The sequence below is a fragment of the Callorhinchus milii genome, unplaced genomic scaffold (assembly GCF_018977255.1).
Source record: "Callorhinchus milii isolate IMCB2004 unplaced genomic scaffold, IMCB_Cmil_1.0 Scaffold1, whole genome shotgun sequence".
In the NCBI taxonomy this organism is placed as follows: domain Eukaryota; kingdom Metazoa; phylum Chordata; class Chondrichthyes; order Chimaeriformes; family Callorhinchidae; genus Callorhinchus; species Callorhinchus milii.
The window spans coordinates 55,204,817-55,231,713 of record NW_024704742.1 but is presented as its reverse complement, the minus strand read 5'-3'; the positions used below and the strand labels follow the sequence as shown (position 1 = coordinate 55,231,713).

Here is a 26,897-nt window from a genome sequence, read left to right as displayed (position 1 = left end):
TGTGCTGTGGGTGGCACGGAAACCAGATTAGATGGGTTCGTGAAGGGAGAGATGGGAGAGAAAGGAGTGAAGCTAGGAAGCAACTCATTCCAGTACCTTGGAAAGGAAAGGGAGGTTGGAGATGAGGCAGTAGTTTGGGAGTAGAGATGGGTCCAGGGAGGGTTTTTTAAGGATAGGAGTGATGACGGCCATTTTTAATTGGGTGGGAACAGTACCAGTGGATAGGGAGAGGTTTATGATGTCTGTGAGTAGGGGGGCAAGGAGGTGGAGCTTGGAGGTAAAGAGAGGGGTAGGGAATGGAGTTGAGGGAGCCGGTGGTCGGTTTCATGTGGGTTATAGTGGTGATGAGAGAGTAGTGGGAGACAGGTTTGAAGGTGTGGAGGGAGAGATGGGGAGGGGCCGGGGTGGGAGGGCGAGATGGGGAGGGTATAGTAGAAGAGGGTGAAGCAGTATCTCCCTGGGGAGGAACTTGCCCCAAGATGACATGCTTAGCAAAGGAATACCATAATTGATTTAAGCTTCTGTGGTGGTATCGGTTGTCCAATTCCTCTCGGCAGCTTCGCAAATTCACAGTACTCCAAGATACTGCTGTTGGAGGGGCAGACTGGTCACTGCAGATATACTTTTCACTCAGTTCCTGTTAATTCTGCAAGCCAAGGCCCAACTGCTAGGGTTGTCCTAGCTAGAATAGCATTGGGAATCTTGCCAGACAATATTCACAATGACAAACCATAAGGTTTCAGCAGGTTAAACTGCAACAGTACCCAACACATATTCTGAGTCCCCAAAACTTGATTCTTGCCAACCTGCACCTATCACTTTCCAGAATTAGATTAGCATCCCTTCTGGGAGAGAGTGCACATTTCCATTTCAGGAACAGGGAAATTTCCTTGTGGAGGTGGTATATATATATGTGGAAACTTCAGTTTAGTTTGGATACTTTTAAGCATTATGATAGGTTTCCAGCTGCCAGAATAATTATAACTGAAATTAGCAACTGAGCTTCATTCGGTTAAAGATGTTCATCATGAGATATTTAATTGTTTAGTATCCTTGTTTCATAGCCCTTGTTGATTTCAACATTGAGAACATTTTTTATGTTTTCTTTAGCAATTCATAGTGTGACCTATGGGATTAAATAAGAAACTTGAGTACAGAACAGGAATTGAAATAAACATAAATTTAATGTAATGTAACTCTTGGCAATATAGTTCATTACATTAGACAAGTCATAAATGAATAAAATGTGTTTCTTTCACGTTAATGGTTTTCTTCTCCATTCTCGCCTATATTAAGCATTGCCTTGATCCTTTAATTGATACAAATTATATATCGGTGAAATACATTTAACAGCCCAAGGATTAATTTACAGCTTCACGTCCTTCACAACTGGACCACATCTAACATGTTGATTCATAGCACAGCTAACATGTTGCTTCATAGCACTCTGGCCTACATTCTTGATTTTGTGACTGTAGGCATTGACCAAGCTGAATTCAGTCCTTTGCCCTCCACTGTTTTTCAACAAAGCTGGAAGACAGAACTTTCACAACTTCAGTATAATAAGTGAAAGGACCGCATTAAAATAAAATAATAAAATTATTTGACAAACAATTTCTCTTCCTCTGGGAATATAAATGGACTTCACTTGCCCCAGGTAGACTTACGTGGGGAATTGCAGGAACTTACTCACATCACTCTTTGATTCAATATAATATAGCATTTCTGCAATTAGCCCATAAACAAAACATTGGTTGGAATTGTGACCTTCAACAAAGTGTCAGTGAGGAAGACTGTAATAATTGTAAATAATTTTTGAACAACAACAACTTGCATTTATATAGCGTCCCTCATATAGAGTAGCATCCCAGAATGCTTGACAGTGATGAAGCATGATGCTGAGCCTGATATCTAGCTTGCGCACTGATTCGGTGAATCTGAGGGATAGGTTGGGGAGGTTGAAGATGTCAGGCACGTTCGAAAAGGAAGGTCTTCAGGTGAGATCTGAAGGTGTGGAAGGAGGGGGCAAAGCAGCGGGATAGAGGAAGAGTGTTCCAGAGTTTTCAGGCATTGTGGCTGATGGTGGTTACTGTAACTACTGATGGTGGAACGGAGGGCACGATGCAGTTGTGTGTAAGCAGGTCAGAGAGAGCTAGGGAGCTGTCATGGTATGAAGGGATTTGAAGATGAATGTGAGGAACTTGAAATCAATCCTTTCAATGAAAGGGAGCTAGTGGAGCCTGGCTAGAACTGGTGTGATGAGCGTATGGAGTTAGTACTTGTGACTTTTTTGGGCTGCAGAGTTTTGGATTAGCTGGATTTTGTGGATGGTGGAGCTGGGGAGTCTGTCAAAGAGGGCATTTGAATAGTTGACGCAGGAGGTGACAAACGCATGGACAAGAGTTTTGACTTCATCTGGGGTAAGGTACAATTGGAGGCGGGCAATGTGGTGGAGGTGGAGGAAGGTGGTCCTGGTCAGGTACTGGATGTGGGGTAGCAAGGACAGCTGTGGGTGAACCTGACACCCAGGTTGTGCACTGTTTGTTGAGTCTGATGGAGAGCTCAGGGAGGTTGAGGAAGTCAGAGCTGCAGGACAGAAGATATTGACAGAAGCCAAGGAGTATAGCTTCTGGCTTGTCAAAATTCAGTTGAAAGAAGTTTTCTCTCATTCAGGATCTGATGTCTGCCAGACAAGCCAACAGAACATCGGTGGACCTGGAGTTGCAGCTGGAGGAGGAGAAGTAGATTTGAATGTCATCCACATACATGTGGAAGTTGACCTCATGTTTGCAGATGACATCAGCAAGATGGAATATGTAAGGAGCATCGAACAGTAGATACTAAATAGTTTCACCTAGCTTTTCATTAACAATCTATGAAAATGCTATACTTACACAGAACGTTCAGCTTGGAAACAGTTTATATTGAAGAATTACTTTCTCTTGGCAATGTCAAATTTTAGAGCATTTAGAGATTCATTTACAGGGTTGAGGACATGTCTACACTTTTTGTCCTCGACATTGAAAGCATTCCTGTTTACCTCTACCACCAGAACAGACTTTGAAAGACCGACTGAACAGATCTAACAGGATTCTCTGATTTTTTTCAGTTAAACCAATATTCCACTAATTGGTAATCCAATGCCATTATCCAGGGGACAGAAGTGGAATTTGTGGTCATCCTCTGGGTTCAACCATTTAGAAGTCTACATCCAGGGAAAAGTTAGGGTGTTAAATATCATCAGGTTACCTTTCTCAGTGTTTGTTAATTTGCTCCATAGATTTTAATTAACATATAGTCTTAAGTGCAATTAATCACAGTTTAGGCAATAATAATAATCCTTGCATTTGATATAGGGCCTTATCACGTCTTCGAGATGTCTCAAAGTGCTTCACTGAATATAAAGTGAAGTCTTTTGGGCGAAAAATACTTCTGGTGCTAGGGAACGTTGCATTTTAGGAGGTGTTGACCTTCAGATGAGACATAATACCGAGGTCCAGCCTACCTATTCAGATGGACATTAAAGATGTCATAACATGAAAAGAGATGGGTGTTTATCCTGGTTTTCTATTCAAGAATCTTTAAGATAAAATCGATCATTCACTTCATGGCTATTTGTGGGACATTGATAATTGCAAATTGGGTGTCACATTCATCTACAGATACATAGTCATATCACTTTACAGCAATTACCTTTTTCAGATGGTACAGCTTTGTAGTGCTAAAATGCAAGAAATACTACTTGATTATTTTCAATAATTATTAACAATGCAATTATCAGCGCTGTATGCATTACATGAGTCAGCAATATTCAACTAATACTTAAAATTAACACAAGCACATAGATGTTGAGGCTTTGATGTTTTCTTTCATGGACTCAATGAACAAGCATATTGATTTAATTTGCACAAGCATTTTCTTCAAATTCTCTGGCATACGAAAAGTGTAAAAGAAGAAAAAAGAAAAAGCTAATCCAAAACAGCTGAACCTTCCCTGCTCTAGCTGGAGAGCATAAGTAAGTAAACATGGATTGAAGGTTTAGCTCAGTTGGAGTTCATTCTATTACTGGAGAAAAGCAAATGATTGAAAATTAAAGGAGAGTAATTCTCCAATATTCTGAGGTTGATAATGTAGATTTAAGGTGCTTCACAGAAACATTTTCCCAAAGTCAGGCAGGTGTTTAGTTCCAAACTACTTAAGGACAGTCACAGCATAAAAGACATGAGAATCGTAGTCTAGGTTGACACTTCAGTGCACGGTTGTGGGAGCACTGCATTGTCAGAGATGCCGTCCAGATGACATGTTAAAGTAAGGTCCTGTCTGCCTTTTCCGACAATATTCAGAGTTTCTGAAAGATGGATGCTATTATAAAAAAAGATAAACTGACCTTTGTGAATGAATACTAACGTCAGGCATGTTCAATGACTGTTTACTCAGATAACAACGCTCATCACATTATAAACATTACATGAGTCATTACACGAAGAAATCCACAGACCCATTAGTTTTGGAACTTTCCTGATTATCTCAACTCACAGCTCTGGTCCAAATCCCTGAATATCCAGAGGCTTGTTATGTCCTCCCACCATGAAAGCTGCTATTCAAATATAATTGGGTGTTGTTGACTTGATGCTTTTTCATGGAATTAAAGAACATATACATTGATCTCCCGATACCATTTGCCATGGTTGTTTGACCGTGCCTTCAGCTCCCCTCTCGACTCTCTTCCCCCTCCTCGCTCCCTCCCTTCCCTCCCCTCACCCTGACCATTTCCCCCCTCCTTGCTCCCTCCCTTCCCTCACCCTGACCATTTCCCCCCTGCTCGGGTCATGACCCAACTGTGCAGCGCCTTGGGACGTCCTCCTGACGTGAAAGGCGCTTTATAAATGGAATCTTGTTGTTGTTGTTGTTGTTGTTTGAGCAACAATGCTGTGCACAAATTGCCATATTTACCTTTCAAAATACAGACAGTCATTTGCAGAAAGACCGTGAAGTGCTTTGAGACATTGCGACGACATGATACGGTGCAAGGATTATTCTAATAATAAATGTTCCAACATTTTTCCAAATTGTCTGATATAACCAAATCATAGAACAAAATAAAAAAAAATCCAAAACAGCTGGAATGACTCTCAGTTTCAGTTGTAAAGAAAAACACAAAATCTCCTCTCTGCTGGAAAGTACAAATAAATAAGGGTGGATGTTTATCAGACAAGTAGCTTATTCCATTGCTGGAGGAAAGCAAATGGTTGTAACTTTAAAGAACAATTCTCTGAAATAAACACTCAAAGCATTTCTGGCGAAATATCGAGGAAAGCAATTGTGATGAATTTCCCCTCCCCCCTTCACTTGGAGGAACTGTTCATACTGTGTTTTGTAGGTCAAAATGCAACTGCTCAGAGATCTGCAGCACCAGGCCTGTAGCCAAAGAAAACCACTCAAGGAATGTATCTAAAGGATCTGACCTTGGATAGTTATCATTGGCCCGAGTGGTGAATGGCAATGCTTTCAGTTCTGGGGGCTAACTTGGCGCTTGAATGCAACTGAAAAGCTTTGTATCTACCAGAGATTGACCCTCTGCTTACTCTGACAATTTGAGTTGTACTTAGATTCCTGTTCTATTGTTCCAAACAGACCACCTTTTCATAAACTAATATCTGCAATGGATATCACAATGGAGAATAGCATAGTTTTTGTTCTTCATTGTCAATCTGAGTTACAATCCATTTTCGTAAGACAGCACAAATGCAATAAGTTCACACGGTCTTCTTTCACTTTTGGGACTTGAGTTGCAATCCATGCTGCTGGATGAACTTTTGCTGGTAATGGCCCTATGGTATAGACTGCAATGTCCTGAACTTGATCAGCAACTGGCTATTTGTTAAAAAACAATGAGTAGTGTTATAGAGAAAAATCCAGCCAGGAGCTAAGCAATAGTCATGTGCCAAAGGGGGCCATATTGTGACCATTATTATTTATCATTGTACATATGATATGGAAACTGGTATCCTGTAAAAGGTGCCAAAATTTGCAGATGACGCTAAATTGAGAACAACTGCAAAATAATGGGAATCAATATGTATAAATTTAAAAGAATCTCGATATGCTGAGTAGTGGATGGACAGGTGGCAGGTGCAATTTAACATGGAGAAATGTAAAGTTAACAGACATGACATAATTATATAGAAATACATGGAATATTACAACATGGACACAGGTCATTTGGCCTAACTCGTCTCTGCTGGTATCTATACTGCACATGAGTCTCTCTGTCCCTCCTAATGTCCTCCTCCAAACTATACTCCTCTTTTCCCTTCTCATCCTGTATTCATTAAAAAAAAGAATATGTGTTGAATGGATTTGGATTTGAGGTGTCAGAACAGGACAGAGACCCAGTGTTTTGGTTGATTAAAACCACTGATTGTGTTCCTAGGTGGTTAAGAAAGCTAAGTCATTTAAGTCAAGAGAGGTGTCTTTAAAATTAAATGTCCTTCATGAGACCGCATCTGGAGTATTGTCTGCATTTAGGTGTCCCCATTTCAAAAGAGACATTCACTTGTTAGAAGACGTTCAGTGGGGGCTACAAGTTTAATTCCAGAAAGTAGAGGAGAGCTAAGAGGTAAAATTGCCCCCCTTTAAGGTTTTTCTCTTTTGAAATGAGAAAAATTAAGTCCTGGGGACTTGACTCAGTTGTTTAAATTTATGAAGGGATTAGAAAATGCAGCTGAGTTTCTGTCATGTGGATCCCTCGAGAACAAGGGTCGTGACGTCAGCAGAAAGTCAACAAAAGTCATCCACCTCCTCAGGGTTTTGTTCTGGCTTGTCGGATGTCAAATGTCCAACTTGTGAATATCCTCGGGTTGTTTGGGTGGTGGGTGGGGGTGGCAGGTGGAGGGTCACCTTCTTGGAAATTGAACTGGCTCCAAGGTGACATTCTTGGCAGAATTGAGTCAACCCTCTGTGGTGGTCTTGGTAGTACAGTTTGTGAGCCAGGCAGTCCGCAGTACTCTGAAGCACTTCTGATGACAGTGTGGTTCATTGGAAGGATTTGGATGGCGCAGACCAGTCACTGGGGGCAGTGATTCTTTCCACTCAGTTCCTGTTAACCAAGCAATCTGAATCCCAAATGGATAGGGTGGTCATAGCTGGACAAACAGCAGGAAATTTGCCAGACAGTACTCTCAATTGCAAGTTATGCATTTTTAGCTGGTTAAACTCCAGCAGTACCCCAACACACACTAGAGGGTCCAAAGCCTTACCTCTTGCTAACTTGCACTAAATTCTGGAATTAAGTAAAGAGGATGCATCTCTCTGGGGAGAGAATGTGCATTTCATTTCAGACATGGGAATTTCCATGTGTCAGCGGTATGCTTGGAACTCTCAGTCTGGTTTGGATACTTTTAAGCATGTTGATGGATTTCCAAATGTGCCAGACACCATTCTGATCAAACAGAAAGGCAACAAAGGAAGTAGAAAGTGACGAGAACTTGGTTTAGTAAAAGAATAACAAGCATGTGGAATAAACTATCAGCTTGGGCAGTGGAACACGTTCCTGGAAATTAAAAGCAGTTAGGTGGGTTAAATGACAAATTTTCTAATAGTGCTTGAAGCTGTTGTTTTATCAATCTCCAATTCCTCTGCCTTGCCCCTTCTTTCACCTCTTTTAGATCATTACTGAAGACTTTCCTCTTCGAATATGCTTATGATCATCTCCTCCCCCCATCCGGCTTGACATCAGGTTCCGCCATTGTTAACGGCTCAGAGATACTCTCCCACATGAAGGGCACTATATGAATCCAAGTTATTGTTGTTGCAGTTGTATGTCACTATTTGAAACAGTTTATACAGTTAAATCCCAGTTACTAGAGTTATAGGTAAGAAATAGGTAACATCTCCAACCCCAAGGGACAGAGAAATTAAAGTAATCCCAGATGAGTTTTACCATTGATTAAGTGTGAACATAACAGCAGCTCACTTCACCTTCTGGGACAGTTTACATTGCAAGAGATGCAATATACTTCAGTGCAAGTTGTGATGTTTTTAGATAGTTTTAAATACACTTTTATGGTGTACATTTTTATTTATACAGCCATCATTAGCACATGGTTACTGATGATAACTATGAAGAATTTTGATCCCATTTTCCTCCAGTTCACAAACCTTACCCAATCTGTTGTTGGTCTATTGTACACATTTAAATTCAATCTGAATTTGAATTGCCAGTTTTCTGCTAATAAATGTGTGAAATGGCATCCCAAATAAGGTCTGAATTTAAGACTATATTCCAAAATACTTAAGAGTAATGCCTTGCAAAATTATAACCATGCTGTTTTCATTTTTCCACAGAATCATTGGTGGAGCACCCCTAATTGTTATTTTTTGCCATTTCCTGACCATTTCAGCTCCTCATTTTGGCACTTTCTTAATAATAAAATCTTTGCTTTTGACATAGTCCCTTATCCCTTACAGTGGAGTCCTGTAGCTCAGTGGTTAGAGCACTCGCTTTGCAAGTGAGAGACCTGAGTTCAATTCCAGGCAGGGCGAAACCTTGGGCAAGTTTCCTTACTCCACACAGAGCCTAATAATAATCCCTCCAAAACAAAAACAATAATAAATTGGTCATTTTCAATCTACGACTGTTTGTGGGACATTGCTGTGCGCAATTGGCTGCCGCGTTCGCCCACAAATATACAGTCAATTCACTTTACAGTCTATTCTGTGAAGCGCTTTGGGACGTCCTCCCGACGTGAAAAGCGCTATATCAAATGCAAGGATTATTATTATTATTATTATTATTATTATCATGTTATCAAAATGACTGTGTTTGTAGACAATTGCAACAGTCAGTTTGCACACTGCAATGCCCCACAAACAGCCATGAAGTGAATGATCAGTTTTATTTGGGGGATTGTTGGCCAGGCCAGAAAACTTCCTTCTCTTTCCGAATAGTGCCACGGGATCTTTAATATCCACCTGAACAGTATGTTTCTTTCCACCTTATTTACTGATGTACAAAACCCTGCTAGCCAGCCTTCCCAACTCTTCCCTCCACAAGCTGTAGATTATCCAGAACTCTGGAGCTCTTGTCCTCTCCTGCACCAGGCTCCATAACCCCATCACTCCCACCCTCGCCCGGCGCCACTGACTCCCCATCCCCCAGAGGATCGAGTTCAAAATTCTCGTCGTCACCTCGTGCCCTCTCCTACACTCCGACCCTTATCAACCTGTCGGCTCCCTCCACTCAGTTGGCTCTGGCCTGCTCCATGTCCCTCGCCCGGCCCGCCCCACCATCGATGGTCAGGCCTTCAGTCTCTCTAACCCCACCCTCTGGAACTCCATCCCACATTCCCTTTGCTCATGCCCTCCATGGCCTCTGTCAAGGCACACTTCAAGACTCTCCTCTTCAACCGTGCCTTCGGCCATCCTCCTTACACTCTTTGCCCTCCGCCCTCCCTGATACCCCCCCACCCTCGGGTTCTAATTCCTGACAGTTCAGCGCCTCTGGACGGTCTCCTGATGTGACAGGCGTTTTGCAAATGTAAATTTGTATTGTACTCCAGTTACATAATACTCTTCTTCCCTCACAATTGTATCAGCATTTCTGTCTCGAATGCTTTAGCTACACACACACACACACCAATGCCTTCCTTGACTTGTGAGCAACCGTAAGTAACCTTGAGGCTTTTTAGCTTTCTGGTCACGATTAATAACAAATGTCGCCTTTGTCATCCACTTCCCTCTGTGAAATTAGTCACTTAAACTTTCCCACAGCAACTTTAATTGTCTGGTTGCAGGCAAACCTTTCTGTGGATTTTTGTAAAAAAAAAATGGTATATATATATATATGTGTGTGTCCATTTGATGCTATGGTACAAAATAACTGTCTCCATGGGTTACCCTTTAATCGGTTACAGCAACAGATGTCCCGGATATGTTGTGCCTTTTGTTCAGTGTTTTTTGCAGTGAGCAGCAGGTCTCCACAGCTCTGTGACCCATGTTGATTTCCTGACAACCACATACATCTGTTCGAAAAACATTCCTACCCACTGACTCATCCAGAGATATAAAACAAGCCCCAAACCCGAATTGCTGAAGCCAAGAGAGTCCGATCGGCAGCAGAATTGAGGCAGTTTGGACTTCTCGAGGTATTGCAACTTTTATCCTCAGAGCGATGTAAGGAAAGCAGTGACTTTCCAAGAATTGCAATTGATTTTCCTCGGGGACGGGGATGTCCTGATGTTGGGAAGCGGGAGTGCATCATTTCTGATTTCATTTCTTTGTTCTTTTTAATAGAAATACCGAGATGGAGGGTCGCTGTATTTCTTTGTCTGCTCTGATGGTTTGCACACTGTTGACTGGATTCTGCAGGTCGGTAAGTAACATTTTTTTTTACACAAATCAATTGCAGCACTGCCACCACCAAGTTTGCAACTGGGGAGCAAAAAGACACTCGGAAAAGTTTATGAAACGCATTCCGTTTAGGTGTCCGTCCTCCAAAATCGAAACACTGAAATACTACTACCACCAGAGGCATAGAGCAAGATTTTGTTTCCTTAATCTGATCTGGAGAGAATGGATGTCAAATGCAAAGCTGTGCCAGATGTTGCAGTGAAGCTGAAACAGAGAACTCAAATAGCACATTCCTCTTTTTAACGGTCGTCCTCTAAGGCTCCTTTCCCCACAGATCCACTGACCTCTCAAATACTAGTAAATCTGCTGGAATTGTAGGGATATGTCTGGCTTTGAATAACCCTGCCATAGGAACAACACCCTTTCAGAAAAGCCATTGCCTGCCTTTTGAGGAGGGAGAAGGGAGAGAGAGTGCAGTTTTCAGTGTAGCCTTTTCATTGCTTTCACTTCACCCGTAAATTACAAAGACGTTTTCCCAAATAAATAATTGGGAATAATAATTCGTTTCAGTGGAGGTGATATCATATGGTGTGATATTGCCTACGAAATATAGTCATAGAGTAAATCCAGCAAATCCACTTTCCGGTAAATCCTGTGAAGTGCTTTGAGATGTTCTCCCGATGCAAAAGGGGCTGCATAAAATGCAAGAATTATTATTATTTTATTGTGTTAGCCAAATCATTACAAATGCTTTGACTAAGACTTTTCTACGATGGTCATGTCGCCCCTCTCCCTTGCTTGAGGTCCAACCTTGTCTTTGAGTAGTGCTCCCAGATGTTTTCCTACTTGTAGAGTCCTATATAAATGTAAGGTGTTGTTCCAGATTGATTCTAATTATTTAGCATTTCTGAGAGTCCAGAATTTGTGAAATTCATAATTGCAGCCTTATTTTAGAAGCTTTTTTATGTTTAAGTTATTTTAAGAACCGCAGAAATTTAAGGCTGCATTTCAAATTTTTCCAAGTTGTAAAAATGTTAAGCGAGGGGAATAAATCTGCAGTTACATGAAATTTCTCCCCATCCATATGCTTAGAGTGAATAGTCATTTAGGCTGTATGTCTCTGAAATAGTATTTGAAATTGTTGTTGTCTATATAAAACCAAAAGCTCTACTGATATTCCAGATTAGGGTGGATCTGCTGTTTAGCATCTGCTTTCTTATTCTGCTTTTATGCCAGGAATTGACTCAGTGTTGTATATAAGACTATCTCCACAGATTCAATTCACAAGATAAATTTAGAGTTAATAATAAAGTGCATGAATTGCTGTCATATAAGACAGGAGAGCAAGTTATGTCAAAGTGAAGTAAAACAAATTCTAAAGCACAGACAATAGCAATTAAAATATTTTATTTATGATCAGTTAGACTGTATTCTATCAGTTTGTGCTTCATTGGATGTGGCACCTAAGCACTAGATGTACCACCAGAAATTATCATTAGATCTTAAAGCTGATAAGTGATCTTAAGGCTGATGATGACTCTGACTGATGATCACAGAAAATATTGTAAATAATGATAATCCTTGCAGTTAATATTGTGGCAATCATATCTAAAGGGATTCACAATGTTTTGTGCAGTGCAGTGACTGTATATTGGAGGCAAACATGGCAGAATATTTGCACACAGCAATGTCTCACAAATAGCCATGAAGTGAATGATCATTTTTATCTGGAAGATTATTGGACATTTGGAGAAGTACGCTTCTTTTTTGAATCATGCTGTGGGTTCTTTAATGTTTATCTGAACAAACAGGCAGGTAGGATCTTAGTTTAACCTTTCATCTGAAGGACATCACCTCTGGGAAAACAGGGCTACCCCAGTGCTGCATTGAAGCATCAGCCTAGACAATGAGTTACAAGTCCCAAGTGAGGTTTCAACCTATAACTTTCTGCCTCAAAGCCAAGAATACTACATCTGAGCCAAGTACTGTGTATTTCATAACTTCCTATGGCAAATGGTTTTCTTCCTGCTCATGTCAACATTTACAAAAGATTACAAAGACTGTACAGCATGGAAATAGGCCATTTGGCACAGCCAGTCCATGCCAGTGTTTATCTTCCACATGAGTGTCCACCCATTCCTTACTCCCTCCCACACTCCTCTATTCTCCAAATCATGAAATTAACGGCTGTGGCTGACGATCTTGTTTGATTCTCCAGGCACAAGCAGACTGCGAAGTGGAACAGGAGAGGCTGAGGGCTCAGGTGAAAGCTCTGGAACTCAGAATCAAACAGCAGCAACTACAGATCCAGCGCATCTTAAGTGAGAGGGAAAATCTTGATATCGTTCATGGTTCTGATGTGGAAGAAAGTATAAATATGGTAGAAGGAAGACAACTCTTTGCAGGTCAGACATATTTTACTTTTGTTTTGATACATTGCCAATCAGAAACCATATTGGTGGATGCTGGCCTCTGCTTCTCCACTTTGTATCTCTCCTCATCTGAGTTGTCTGCTTAAGCCCTTATCGTCAGTGCCAATGTTTGTCCAAAGAAGCAGCAAGATTCACGTAGCATGATTTGTTCCTGGTCTATTGCATTTTCCACAATAACTGATCAATAATCCTTGTTACTTTGTCCTGAGGCAGGATTTGTCAAAAAACGGTTGAAATTCTCTTGCAGTTTATATCAGGTGTACTTTGATTTCTGTATCTTGTCATAACCCTGTGTGTCAGCCTGGGGCAGTGATAGCACACTCTGATTCAGAAGGTTGTGGGCTCACGCCCCATGTCAGGACTCACATAAGATGACACTCCAATGCAGTGCTGGGGCAGTGTTGCAGTGTCAGAGGTGATGTGCTTTGGATGAAATCTTAAACCGAGATCCCGCCTGCCTGTTCAGGTGGACGTTAACGATTCCACTACTCGAAAAGACAAGGGTCCTGGCCAAAATAAAATTGGTCACTCACTCCATACTGTTTGTTCAACATTGCTTTGCACAACTGGCTGCTGCATTTCGCTCACAAAACACAGTCTTATAAATACTATAAATACACTTTACAGTATATCCTAAGTAGCTTGAGACGTCGAGACCATTAAAAAGCATTATATCAAATGCAAGGATTATTAATATTATTATTTTATTATTATTATATAACATTTATGGGCAGAAACCAGTTTAAAATTGGTTGCTGATTTCAAGAAGATTCCATATAGTATGTCCCTGAAGTTGCACTTTGAATTAAAATAAAAAGAGATAGAAAATTTATGCCTCATCCTACCTTAGTTGTGTTTAAAAAAAGGGCATTAAAACTTGTTTAATTTTAGCATTTCTCTGTGTTTTTCTCCACAGGTGCCCATCAATGCTTTGTAAAAATCACCATTATTCAGATGTTAGCCTTGACAGTGAGCATTATCATTTTTTTCCAACTATGGGAGGCATGGAAGCACAATCCTAGTCACACTTGAAGTCTTCAAGCAGGATAGTAATCATCATCGTGATCAGAAGAGGACTGGTGGCGGATTTACCTCTCCTTAATTCAAGAGTGCTGAGGCCAATTGTAGTGCCTCTAGTCCTGCACCTGTCTGGTCTCCATCCCCTAGAACAATGTCAGACAATGTCCACTAGGCATAATAGACATCCTCGTTGTAGCCTTCAAAAAGATTGTATGAATTGTGTAAACAATTGTTTTATGGGTGGATTTTACTGAACTGCTATGTTATTCATAATAGAGTTACAGTCATGTCTATTTATCATTTTTTTTAGAGACGCACACAACCTATTTCCAAGTCCTTTGTAGTGCAATCGGGTACTTGACTATCAGGTTATGACAAAACTATGTTAGTGTGACATTCTCATTGCTTTTCTCCTTTTTGTTTCTTTCTCTCTCTCCTAACATATCTTCCCATGGGAAAACACCTGGACTTTGCCTGGCACTTTTTATAGTTGACTCATTGCAGACTGAGCTACACTGTGATTCTGCCTCTTTAAAATAGGTGTACAACCTCAGGAATCGTGCTGATCTAACAAATTCTGGGATTTTATTATACCAATATATTGTATTTCACTTATTATGCAGATTGTGCCGAGATCTATAACAGCGGCAATAAGAGGAATGGATTTTACAGAATTCAGCCATTGGCAGCTCCTACAAGTTTCTCAGTTTACTGTGATATGACTGAAGGTGGAGGCTGGACTGTTATCCAAAGACGAAATGATGGCAGTGTAAACTTTGACAGGTTCAGTATTGTTTCTAATGCATAAGTTTTATATGACACATCACCAGACCAAAATCAAACAAATTTAAAATATATAATGACTGTACATGATGAAAATTGGCAGTATATATAGTATATAATCACATGCAATGAGGTGCTGGGGATGCACTGAATTGTTGGAAGGGTCGTGCTTCAAGTAAGATGTTAAACTGAGAACTCGTCTGCCTTTCAGATGTTAAAAATCCTGTGGCACTATTCAAAAAGAGAAGGATGCTTCTCTCTGTGTTCTGGCCAACAAACACCCAAATAAAACTGATCGTTCACTTCATAGCTGTTTGTGGGACATTTCCTATGTTCAAATTGACTTCCACATTTGCCTACAAGAGCACATTACAGTTCAGAGTAAAATCCTGCAAAGATTTGACACATCTCAATAATGTAATAAAATGCTATATCAAATGCATTATTATTTATAATGATAATAATCCTTGCATTTGATATAGCGCGTTATCATGTCTTCAAGACATCTCAAAGCGCTTCACAGAATAAAGTGAATTGACTGTATATTTTGTGGGCGAAATGCGATAGCCAGTCCACCAATTGACTTAACAAACGGGTTCCTACTTACTGCTAGGTAAACAGAAGTGTGTGGAGTAAGGAAACTTGCCCAATGTTTAGCCCGGCTGGGAGTCAAACCCAGGTTTCTCGCTTGCGAGGCGAGTGCTCTAACTACTTAGCTACAATTCAACCTATGTTTTAGGATCTTCCTCATCTTTTAATAAAGAGCTCATGATTTTGCTTCCCACAAAGTATCTGGTTTAGCTCAAATAGCTGTATAAACATTTGGAGAAGAAAAATTTAAAAGAGTACAGTGAAAGGGCAAGAAAGTGGAATTAAAATAGTTAGCTGCAGTGGATGTTACCACCATCTAAGATTTGAGGAGAATGACATCCTCTGATACTATACTGTGAAACAACACAATTTATTTTTTCCATCAAACACTTGCTAAAAAAGTAAAGTTGCTTTAATCAGAAATGTATCTTTTCACAGTTTCTAGTTAAACTGAAATGCTAATGATGTTTAGGGATAAAGGTTTTCTTATACTATTGTCTTTGAAGTTGAGTAACTGTGTAAAATTAGGGCTGCCAGTTTTACAAATAAGGCAAACTTTATTGTATAATTTAACCTTAGGCCCTGTGGAGAGGGCTTCCTAGCTACTGTTCAGCACCAAATGGGGAATTTAGTCCAAACCTTTGGGTAACGTTGTCGAATTTAGCATTGGACAGGTCAATCACCATTTCCATCTGTACAATACAGCTGTGTTTTGCATTGTGCGTGGGTTTATAACCTTAGGAATGATGTTGGATTTCACTTATTCTTGGCTGCTGTGAGGAAAATACTTACAGCAAATACAGCTGCGACAATGTATGATCAGAATGTCTATATGCCAATATCTCTTCATTAGATTTCCTACAGACTACTGATAGATTTTCAGGCAATAAGTAAATGCATTTATGTAATGAATAATGGATGTTAATGTATATTTAATACTGGACATGGGAGTAGAATTATCAATGGATAGGAATATGTAATTAATAATGGATGTGCACTTTGGCATTGTTGATAAGTTGGTCAGGACGTAGGTGGATCCCATATCAGAGCACATTTTAACATTCTAATATTACAAAGTACCAACAGCTGTGCTGAACCTTGTTGTTTGGATCTTGAGGATGTCTTTCAGCTTTCCAAATATACAAGTGAGATTTGGTGTACTCCTCATACACTAGCCTTATTATGGAAGACAATAGACCTTGTTCTGCAAATCAATCCAGTTGCACTGTTCTTTGTTTTAGATATATTTGAAAGGTGCCCTTGTAAAGCTCAAAATTTCACAGTCGTAGCCTGGGGAAACCATCCTATCTTAATCTGTACAATGGCACAGAATTGTGGCAAAATCTTTAATCTAGTTTTAATTTGCAAACCAAGCTGTTTTTGACTTCTAATTTAATGTACATTGCTGTAAGCTTGTATGTTTGGCTTCTCACAAACATTAAAATGAAATATTCTACTTGTTTTCATAGAGTATGGGCTGAATACAAGCAAGGCTTTGGAAACTTCCAATCTGCCACTGGAGAATACTGGCTTGGAAATGACAACCTGCATTACCTTACATCACAGGGTAAGTGTTATCATGTCTTGTTATCTTACGAGCTCTGTTTAAATCAAAATTCATTGCACCATCTCCAACACAGGTTCAGTGCAGCAAAGGGCAATTTCAGGACAGACACCAGGAAGTATCTCTTTATCCAGAGGATAATTAACAACTGGAACACATTACTAGGAATGTGGTTGAATGTAAGGAAGGAAGCTGGACTTATTTAAGAAACAGCTTGATGCTGTGATTGGAATAGGGTATTTTGATGGGAATTGGATGGTATTTTGGAAGGGTGAGGTCAAATGAGCTGAAGGGCCTTTTTCATATGATCTCGTGATCTTTAATGTCTCTTTTGATCTTGTGGTCAATGGGGGCACTGAAAGCTTTAGTCCAAACCTTTAGATAAAGTTGTGGGGATGGAGAGATGGAGGCTTCACACTCATAGACAATCTTTAGTTATCCACTGAAAATTACGAATTTCAAATTAGATTCAAATTAGCAACAACAACTTGCATTTATATAGAGCCCCTCATGCAGGGTAGTGTCCCACAACAACACAATACAAAATTACATATGTATAGCACTTTTCATGTCGAGAGGACATCCCAAGGTGCTGGACACTTGATAGTGGCGGAGCACGAGGCCGAACTGGAGGAAGATGACCGAACTGGTTGAAGAGCAAGGTCTTCAGGCACTACCTGAAGCAAGCGGCAAGGTGGAGGGATAGAGGAAGAGTGTTCCAGAGTTTCAGGGCATAGAGGCTGAAAGCCTGGTTTTTGTTGTTGTTGTTAAGGATTGGTAGGATTATTTTGATCTGTAGGATCATTGGCCTTGACACCAGGAAAAACTCCCAACTCTTTGCAGATAGTGTCATGGGAACTTTAACGTCCAGCTGCACAGGTAAAAGGGGTTTAACACATTATCTGAAGGTCAGGACCTCTGACGGTCCAGCTCTGGAATATCAAGCTGGATTACGAGCTCAAATTCTAAATTCCAAAGTGTCAGCACCAGCTGAAACACCAAAGCTATGATGTAGATTAAATCAGGATTGCCTGTATATTGATGGGTAGAGGGAAAAGGCAGGGAAATGGGATTACAAAATATGCCACAATCAAACTGGGTAAACTCACTTGATAGGCTAAATGGGCTCCTCCTATACCTGTATAAGAACAGAGAGAAAATTAATCTTTCTCATTTTACTTCTTTCAGGAGAGTACACTGTGAAATTCAATCTTATTGACTGGGATGCTGAAAAACGGGATGCACAGTACAGAAACTTCAGGGTTCAAAATGAGCAGGTGAGGAGAGTCAGTGACACTTTGCAGAATTGTTTAGAACAGGGACAAATGCTGTGTCAGTGTGTTGCTCCTCCTGTTTCTTTTTAAATCTTCCTTTTGTAGACCTTACTATGCAATGCATCATTCCTGTCCTTTGCACCTGTTTTGTTATTGGACCAATGATATTGACATTGTTTAAGGGATATGTTCCATTTCCCAAACTCAAACATGCTGCATCCTTTCCCAGAGGCCAAATACTTTCGCATGGCGGAGGGAGAGGAAAAATCCGATTGGAAGTACCTACTGTACCATTCTTACACAATTTCTTGGGATTGGCTAAAAGTGGAGTTGACAGACTGCTAGCTTTATCCTCTTTGACACAGAGCTACTTAGCCCATACGTAGATGAGAGAAAATTAAGAGGAGAAAGGAGCTAACACATTCTTCTAAATGGCATTGATTTTCCATTGTTAGTAAATGTACCTGCTTTTGACAGAGAGCAGATATTACAAGCATTCCTACGATATGCACTCTTCCCCCATTGATCAGTAAACAAGGGAAACATAACCTTCCAAAAAGATACCATCTCCAACCCTCACAAAGAAAGATCGAATTGCCCTCAATCATGGAAATGTTTTTTTTTCCTGGAGCATCAGATTCAGAAATGTAAAACAATCTCTGAGTTATGTATTTGTACTTTATTTTCACAGAATTCATACCAGCTGAGCTTTGGCACATATTCTGGTACAGCAGGAGACTCACTAAGTGGAACGTACCACCCAGAAGTCGCCTGGTGGGCCAATCACAACGGTATGAAATTCAGCACAAAGGACAGGGACAATGACCGCTACGAGGGCAACTGTGCACAAGAAGATAATGGTGGATGGTGGTTCAACAGGTTTCTGATATTTCTTTACTCTCATCTCATAATTATTATTATTATTTAGCAGTGGATGCAACTCATGCAGTTCAGATTTTTATGTTGATTTTCCTGGGAATAATTCCAGCCATAGATTACCCGCTCCTTTGGCCAGGATCAGAAGTCAGAAATTATTGCTAAGTGATGTACTGCTTGGTGCCTTTACCCACTCAACTATCAGGGGAGCCTGATTAATTTACACTGTCTGGAAGAAAATAATAGTCATCATTATTTGGCATTCATGTTCGTTAACTCTTGTAACTTTCATTAATTTCTGCAGATGTCACTCTGCTAACTTGAATGGACTTCATTATAATGGAGGAGCTTTCTCATCAAGAACAGATAATGGAATCATTTGGTACACCTGGCATGGTTGGTGGTATTCACTGAAATCCACAGTCATAAAAATCAGACCTTCTGAATTTGTGCCTAGTTCAAACTGAGTGTTCCAGACGTTCATGTTGTGTGCCAGATTATTACACTAAACACTACTTTCTTGGGCTAAACAAAAGTATTACAGTTTATTGTAGTCTTCAGCAGGTAACCTCTCATTCCATTCTCCTTACAGCATTATGCAATTGGATTTGTGCTGTATCAGACAGAGAGAGCATCATTGTATAGTATACAAACAATACACCTAGTTCTCATCCACATCAGTGGCAGTATGATACAGAGGTAAGGTGATTATCAGCACTACTTGGGTTAACTCCTTTCCATTTGCAAATGAACAAACAAATTACAAGTTGTTTGCAGTGCTCTCAAAAAATGTTCCATCCAAAGATATACTGTCACTGTAGTATCACATTGTTTCATCACTTCTCTCTCTCTGCTATTTTCTCTGACTCTCTATTACTCTGTCCTTATTTTAATCTCTTGCTTTTCTATCCATCTGTATCTCTCTTTGAGCCTTTCTCTTTGAATCTTTGAATACTCAAGAGTCCTTTGTGTCACAACCTTTGCCTGAAATATATTTGTTGCCAGTGAACACATTCTGCTGGGAAATAAATGGAGATAAATGGGGAATGAAAATGAAAGAAAAGTAGAATATTTGGGAGGATTTTTACACATCTATCGTTACAGGACTATTATTGGATTATAAAAAGTAGGAGCAATTTTTACCATTTTGTAAGGCAGCTTAATTTCTTCACTTGGAAATCAGTACTATAATAATAAAACAATGATTACTTCTCTACTCTGAAATCATCATCCACGGGAATAGCACAACAAAAACAAGAACAGTTCCTTAAAAGCTCTTATAACAACATATCATACTTTTATCCTGACATACTGTAGTTGCCTTTTGAACATGTTTAATAGAGACAATGACATACATTTGAAATGTTGTTAATGTTGCATTTGTAGGTAGTAGTGTGATCCATTACAATGTAGATTACAACGCCTTATATATACAGCTGTCACTTTATGCTTTGATTATCAAAAACACAACTTCACTTTGAACGTTTCCTGTATACATTAGTAAATAAAATGATTGAAATATTTCTAAATAAGCTATCTTTTATTTTCCTCACAAATTATCAACAGTGATAATTATGACATAGAATGGTGCATTTTCACCCACAAATGGTTGTGAGGAGCAACATCTGCAATTACTCTGCTTTTAAAGGGCACAAATTAATTTTTTAAGAAACCTGGGAAAATCCTCTGGAGAGTGTTTGAAAGCTATTTCACTAAGATATGTGGGTGAACAATGTCTTTAATAAGTCCCCACAAGAAATCTAATAATATTTTATATGTGGTAAAATCAGAATTATTAATAATAAACCATATAACATGTTACATTTATGCCACATATGAAGTGATAGGCAGAACGATTTTGCACCCACAGTAAAATGGAGTTGCAATAGTTATTTTCCCTTAGGAACTCTCTCCCATGTAACTTACCATTGTATAGATTGGTACAATTGTACTTTTGCACCTTGTACATTAAGTGAAAAAGGTTAGAAAAGGAACAACAGAAGACCAGTGCAATGGATAAATCTGTTAACAGGCTGTGTGCACAGCAAGGTGGGAAGGGAGTTCCAGCACACAAGTCCTTGAACTCTTAAGTCAATTTATAAACCTGAGAACAGAAAAATCAAGAGGTAAATCAGCCCCCTAGTGGCTGATTGCGGAGAATCCTTAGTGGAGTCTTGGACATGTTTGCCAGTGAATCAAAGTATTTCAGTTATTAAAGTAACATTTCAGATTACACAGAATTTGGAAATTGTTGAATTCTGTTTCAACTTTCAAATTGTTTTCTATGGCTGTAGAAAATACCACTTCTAGCTGAAGACTGGTGTTTAAGGTTCAAAAGATCTAGTTCAGAATTCTAGGTTTGGCAGGTCTACACACTGCACACTCCTAGGACATTATTAGTCCACAAAATACGCAGTATTTACACTATATTCTGTGAAGCGCTTTGAGACCTCTCAACAGCGTGATTAGGCGCTATATCTAAAAGCAAGGATTATTATTATTGCTAAGCCTAACACTGCATCAGAGATGGGTGTACATATTTCCAAATACTTGTATATCTAACAGTTTGATAACTAAGATGATAATCAGAATTATCTGTGCATTCAAACAGCATTTTTTTATGTACAGTGAATCTGGCAAGCATTTCACAAAGTACAGGATCAATTTGATCCTCTCAGATCCCCAGATATCAAGGTTGCCCTAGACATGAATTCTGAACCTATAGAACATCTTCCAATTGAAAATTAGCTTTTGCAATATAACCTTTGACACAGTTTGGGAGTGAGGAACATCAACTAATAGGTACAATCAACCATTACTCACCAGGACCAGCCTCAAAAATATTTATGCAGAAATGTTACACCCTTTCTCTTGCTCCTCAGCGCTGCGTTCTGACAGCTTTTCCTCCTGCAGCTTTACCCAGACTTGTACCAATTGACTCATTTAGCCTAACTATGTCAAACTAACAATATTCCTTGCATTTGATATAGTGCCTTATCATGTCTTCGAGACATCTCAAAGCGCTTCACAGAATATACTGTAAAATGAATTGACTATATATTTTGTGGGTGAAATAAGCATTTCTTTTATGCAAGAACATATTCCAAATTTAATTGCTTCCCCTGAAAGAATCCCAATTGGCACTCATATGTCTGAACATAAGAACATAAGAAATGCGAGACGAAAAAAGACCAATGTCCATCTAATTCATCTTCCACCTTCCTGGCGGTCGCATGCACACATGTCTCAAACTATCTATGTACTATATGCCCTAATGTTATTTCCTAAAAGAAAACATGTTTGAAAGAATTAACACTTCCTGCTTCAACTGTCTCCCTAGGAGCCTGTTTCACTCACTAAAATAGTGTTTCTGTAGATTCATTCTGAATTTACCCCCCTTCAATCGCAGGCTGTTGGTTTTACTATTCTGGACAAGTTGAAACAGTCTATCTATATTGTCTAGCCCCTTTAGAATCTTAACAATCATGTCCCCTCTCAATCTTATCTTTTCCAGCGTGAACTTATCCATATATCTAATATATCTAAAGTCTTCCTAAAGCTTGGTTCAAAATAGTTTCAAACCAGACAAATATTTGTCATGAAAACTGTGAAGTGGTAAAGTGATAAAGAGATTAGTTGGGGATGAGATAGACAAACTACACCAGGGCTTTTCTTCCTTGTGATGGATTAGACAGAGCTGGACTCTAAAATATACTGCCAGATTAGTTGAGTTCAGACATCATATTCATGCTCATGCACAAGTGCTCTGATCAGGTACTTAAGAGTACTACATAGAGGCACTAGAGGTGGTGCAGAGGAGAGAAGCAAGGATCATCCCCAATGTTGGAGGAATGAGCTTTGAGCAACAATTGCAACAATTAGACAAGCTAGTGCTCTTCAGCCTTGAAATGAGATGTCTCAGGGGGAGGTGTATAATATTTTAAATAGAATTGAGAAAGTAAATCTAGAACAATACCTTAGGATGCACTAAGATAGCAGAACAAGAATTCGGAAGTAGTAGCTTTTCACCAGATTACAAGATTGGACTGTATAAAGAAGGCTCTTAGGCAAATCTGATCTATCCCTTCAGAAAACCCACTTGAGTACCCTCAGCAATACATCAAGCTGTTTTCCAAAATAAATCTGCTGTCCTGGCCTCTATTATCTTTCCTGACAACCTGTTAATTATCTTCAGTGTAAAAAACTTCCTGGTATCTGTTCTCAAATTGCACTTTACAACTCTAAACCCACGTCTGATACATCCTAAAATATTGAGCTGGGTTTACTTTTTCTATCCCATTTAAAATTCTGCACACTTCTGTGAGGTCGCTCCGGGACGCTACCTTGTGTGAACGGTGCTATATAAACGCAAGTTGTTGTTGTCCCCTCTGAGTCATCTTCCCTCAACACTGAAGAGCCCTTGCTTATCTATTCAAGTTTTCAAAAGAGCTGGTTTATAAATAATACTGTATTTAAGAATTTTCCAGAATTGTGCACAGTCTTAAAGTTTAAGCTAAATTTGGTGAACAGGCTGGGGTTTGGTGGTATTTTGGGCTTTATGTCTTTTCTTATTTAACTAATACAGTATTTATTAAGGTTGAGTTTTATTTCAAATTAATCTAGAAAAGTAAACTATGTTTGTCATTGTGGCTTTAACCACGAGATGAATCTCAAGATGTACAGTGCTGCATGGAGCTCTGGTCATCACAACATCAGAGGGCAGCCTTGGCTCCAGAGATAGCAACAAGGCTGATCCCTATTGCTGGAGGGTGAGATATGGGGAATGACTTTTCAGCCTTCAAAAGAGACCAAGGGAGAACAAGGAAAATCACTCAGTTATGCCAGGTCAGCATTTTAACCCCTAAATGACTGCAAAACATAATTGTGAACCATAAGCTTCCTTATTCTGGGGCCCTTATCAATTACAAATTTAATGAAGCTAACAACAATGATAAGATAAATTGATAAGATAATAGACTATAAATGCTTACTTTACCTCTGTCAATGAACATCTTTTTGAGGGGAGGAACTAACTATACAGCAGGAGCAGATTGTTGACTTCAGAATAGCGTTGTCATCTGCACAATTTGTCTAGTTTGAATGAACTGTTTGGAAAATATGGTATGTGACTATCAAAGATTATCATTGATTCAAAAATAATAGGCTTTGCTATACTAGAGATCACCCCTCAGTCATTCCCATTTCCCCCATCTTGCCCCAATTTATATTTAATGAAAGCGCAGGTGCCATACATATATAAGAGTCTTGAAGGGAAAGATGACTGACAATAGCTTGCAATATAATTAGAATTTCAATAGAATCTATTATAGAAATAGAAAAATATTGTTTTGGAATTATATTTGGGTCTAGGTCTTTATTAGGGATGAGAGCTTTATCTCATTCTGAATCACCCAACACAATCTGACCTACATCAAAGGATGAATTATCATACAGACTAGCCATCAGCAGGATTGCAGTGTAAAACAAGTTCCCTTGAAAACCACTTACAGTACTTCTTAATTTCTTAAATAGACTGCAAGGATTGAATAAACATAAGAGAGAAAATAAATAATCCTTACATTTGAAAAAGCACTTTTCATGCCAGGGAGATGTCTCAAAGTATTTCACAGAATTTATTGTAATTACAGTTATTGTGTATTTTGTGGACAAAGTGGCAGTCATTTTTTTCCCACCACAATGATCCACAAACAGCCATGAAGTGAATGACCAATATTATCTGGGGGATTGTTGGTTAAGACAGTGGGAAAATTCAATTTCCTTTTCAAATAGTTCCATAGTTCCTCACTTTAACATCTCATCCAGAGGACAGCACACCTCCAACACTGCAATGGAGTGTGAGCCTAGACTAAATTTAAGGCTGGAAGAAAACTGCAGCCCGAAAAGTGCAACGTTTTGCAACTTTTAATGACTACAGTGAGTGCATAAGAACATAAGAATTAGGAGCAGGAGTAGGCCATTCGGACCCTCTAGCCTGCCCTGCCATTCAATAAGATCATGGCTGATCTATTCTAATTCCACCTACCCGCCTTATCCCCATATCCCTTCATCCACAAGAAATCTATCAATCTCAGTCTTGAATATGTTCAAGGACTGAGCATCTACAACCGAACTCTGTAGCTCGTGTACTGACCCGCACCAGGCTTCGGGACCACATCACTCCCACCTTCGCTCGCCTCCACTGCCTCCCCATCCCCCAGAGGATCAAATTCAAGATCCTCATCCCCACCTACAAGGCCATTCACGGCCTTGCTGCCTCCTACCTCTCCGACCTACTATCCCCCTACCTACCTGCCCGTACCCTCCGTTCCTCTGGCTTCGGTCTGCTGCACATCCCCTGCCCCAACTGTCCTACCATCGGTGGACGGGCCTTCAGCCTCTCAGCCCCGAGGCTCTGGAACTCTATCCCTCAGTGCCTTCGCCGCTTCCTCCCTTTCCTCCTTCAAGGCCGGTCTCAAGACCTTTCTCTTTGACCGAGCCTTCAGCTTCCCTCTCGACTCTCTACCCCCTCCTCGCTCCCTCCCTTCCCTCCCCTTACCCTGACCATTTCCCCCTTGCTCGGGTCCTGACCCAACTGTACAGCGCCTTGGGACGTCCTCCCGACGTGAAAGGCGCTCAATAAATGGAATCTTGTTGTTGTTGTTGTTGTTTTGGGGTAGAGAATTCCATAAATTCACTACCCTCTGAGTGAAAAAGTTTTTCCTCAACTCAGTGCGAAGGGCTTACCCCTAATTTTAAGACTGTGACCCCTGGTTATTAGTTTCTCCAAATAGGGAAAAAAGTCTCCCACTATCTATTCTGTTGTGCCCCTTAATAATCTTATAGGTTTCTATAAGATCACCTCTCATTCTTCTATATTCTAAAGAATATAGGCCTAAATTGCTCAACCTATCCTCATAACTCATCTCCTCATCCCTGGTATTAACCTATTGAATCTACGTTGTACCCCCTCCAAGGCGAGTACATCCTTTCTTAAATAAGGAGACCAAAACTGCACACAATACTCTAGGTGCGGTCTCACCAGGGCCCTATACAGTTACAACAAGACTTCCCTACTCTTGTATTCTAACCCTTTTGTAACAAATGCCAACATACCGTTAGCCTTCCTAACTACTTGCTGTACCTGCAAACTAACTTTTTGTGACCGGTGTACAAGGACATCCAAGTCCCTCTGAACTCTAACACTATCTAGTCTCTCTCCTTCTAAAAAATAATCTGCTCTACTGTTTTTGCCACCTAAGTGGATGACCTCACACTTCCCTACATTATACTTCATCTGCCACCTATTTGCCCACTCACCTGGCCTATCTATATCTCGTTGCATTTTTTTACTGTCATCCTCGGTGTTTACTCTCCCTCCAAGTTTAGTGTCATCCATGAATTTGGATATATTAAGTTCGATGCCCTCATCTAGATCGTTGATGTAGATTGTAAATAGTTGAGGCCCAAGCACTGATCCTTGTGGCACTCCACTAGTCGCATCCCGCCAATCTGAGAAGGACCCGTTTATCCCTACTCTTTGTTTTCTTCCCATTAGCCATTCTTCAATCCATGCTAATATATTCCCCTTAATTCCATGGGCCCTAATCTTGTGAATCAACCTTTTATGCGGCATCTTATCGAATGCCTTTTGGAAATCTAAATACATTACATCCACTGATTCCCCCTATCTAATCTACTTGATATGTCCTCAAAAAAATCTAAAAGATTTGTTAAGCATGACTTCCCTTTTGTAAAGCCATGTTGACTCTGTCTAATCATATTGTGATCCTCTAAGTATCCCACTACGACATCCTTAATTAAGGATTCTTGAATTTCCCCTACCACCGATGTCAGACTAACTGGTCTACAGTTCCTCATCTTTTCTTTCCCACCCTTCTTAAATAGTGGTGTGACGTTTGCAATCTTCCAATCAATGGGAACCGTTCCAGAATCCAAAGAATTTTGGAAGATCAGACCCAAGGCCTCCACTATCTCATGAGCTACCTC

The 26,897-nt window shown here is 39.9% G+C and overlaps 1 protein-coding gene across 2 annotated transcripts; it reads left to right on the top strand.

Annotated features, from left to right (window-relative positions):
- Positions 1 to 9,999: 9,999 nt before the first annotated feature.
- Positions 10,000 to 20,419, top strand: fgl1 (fibrinogen-like 1). 2 transcript variants are annotated; one of them, XM_007892805.2, is made up of 8 exons: positions 10,000 to 10,145; positions 10,294 to 10,372; positions 12,569 to 12,755; positions 14,426 to 14,585; positions 16,646 to 16,743; positions 17,929 to 18,017; positions 18,706 to 18,893; positions 19,195 to 20,419. In XM_007892805.2, exons 2-8 carry the CDS (start codon positions 10,304 to 10,306, stop codon positions 19,355 to 19,357), a joined length of 954 nt encoding a protein of 317 aa, XP_007890996.1. In that variant the 5' UTR covers positions 10,000 to 10,145; positions 10,294 to 10,303; the 3' UTR covers positions 19,358 to 20,419. The 2 variants fall into 2 exon arrangements, with proteins under 2 accessions (XP_007890996.1, XP_007890997.1); XM_007892806.2 differs by having other exon boundaries at positions 10,087 to 10,173.
- Positions 20,420 to 26,897: the final 6,478 nt, after the last annotated feature.

Coding starts and splice junctions, on each gene's coding strand:
- fgl1 (XM_007892805.2), top strand. CDS start 10,304: ATGGAGGGTCGCTGTATTTCTTTGTCTGCTCTGATGGTTTGCACACTG. Junction 10,373..12,568: donor TGACTGGATTCTGCAGGTCG/GTAAGTAACATT, acceptor TTGATTCTCCAG/GCACAAGCAGACTGCGAAGT. Junction 12,756..14,425: donor AGGAAGACAACTCTTTGCAG/GTCAGACATATT, acceptor CTTATTATGCAG/ATTGTGCCGAGATCTATAAC.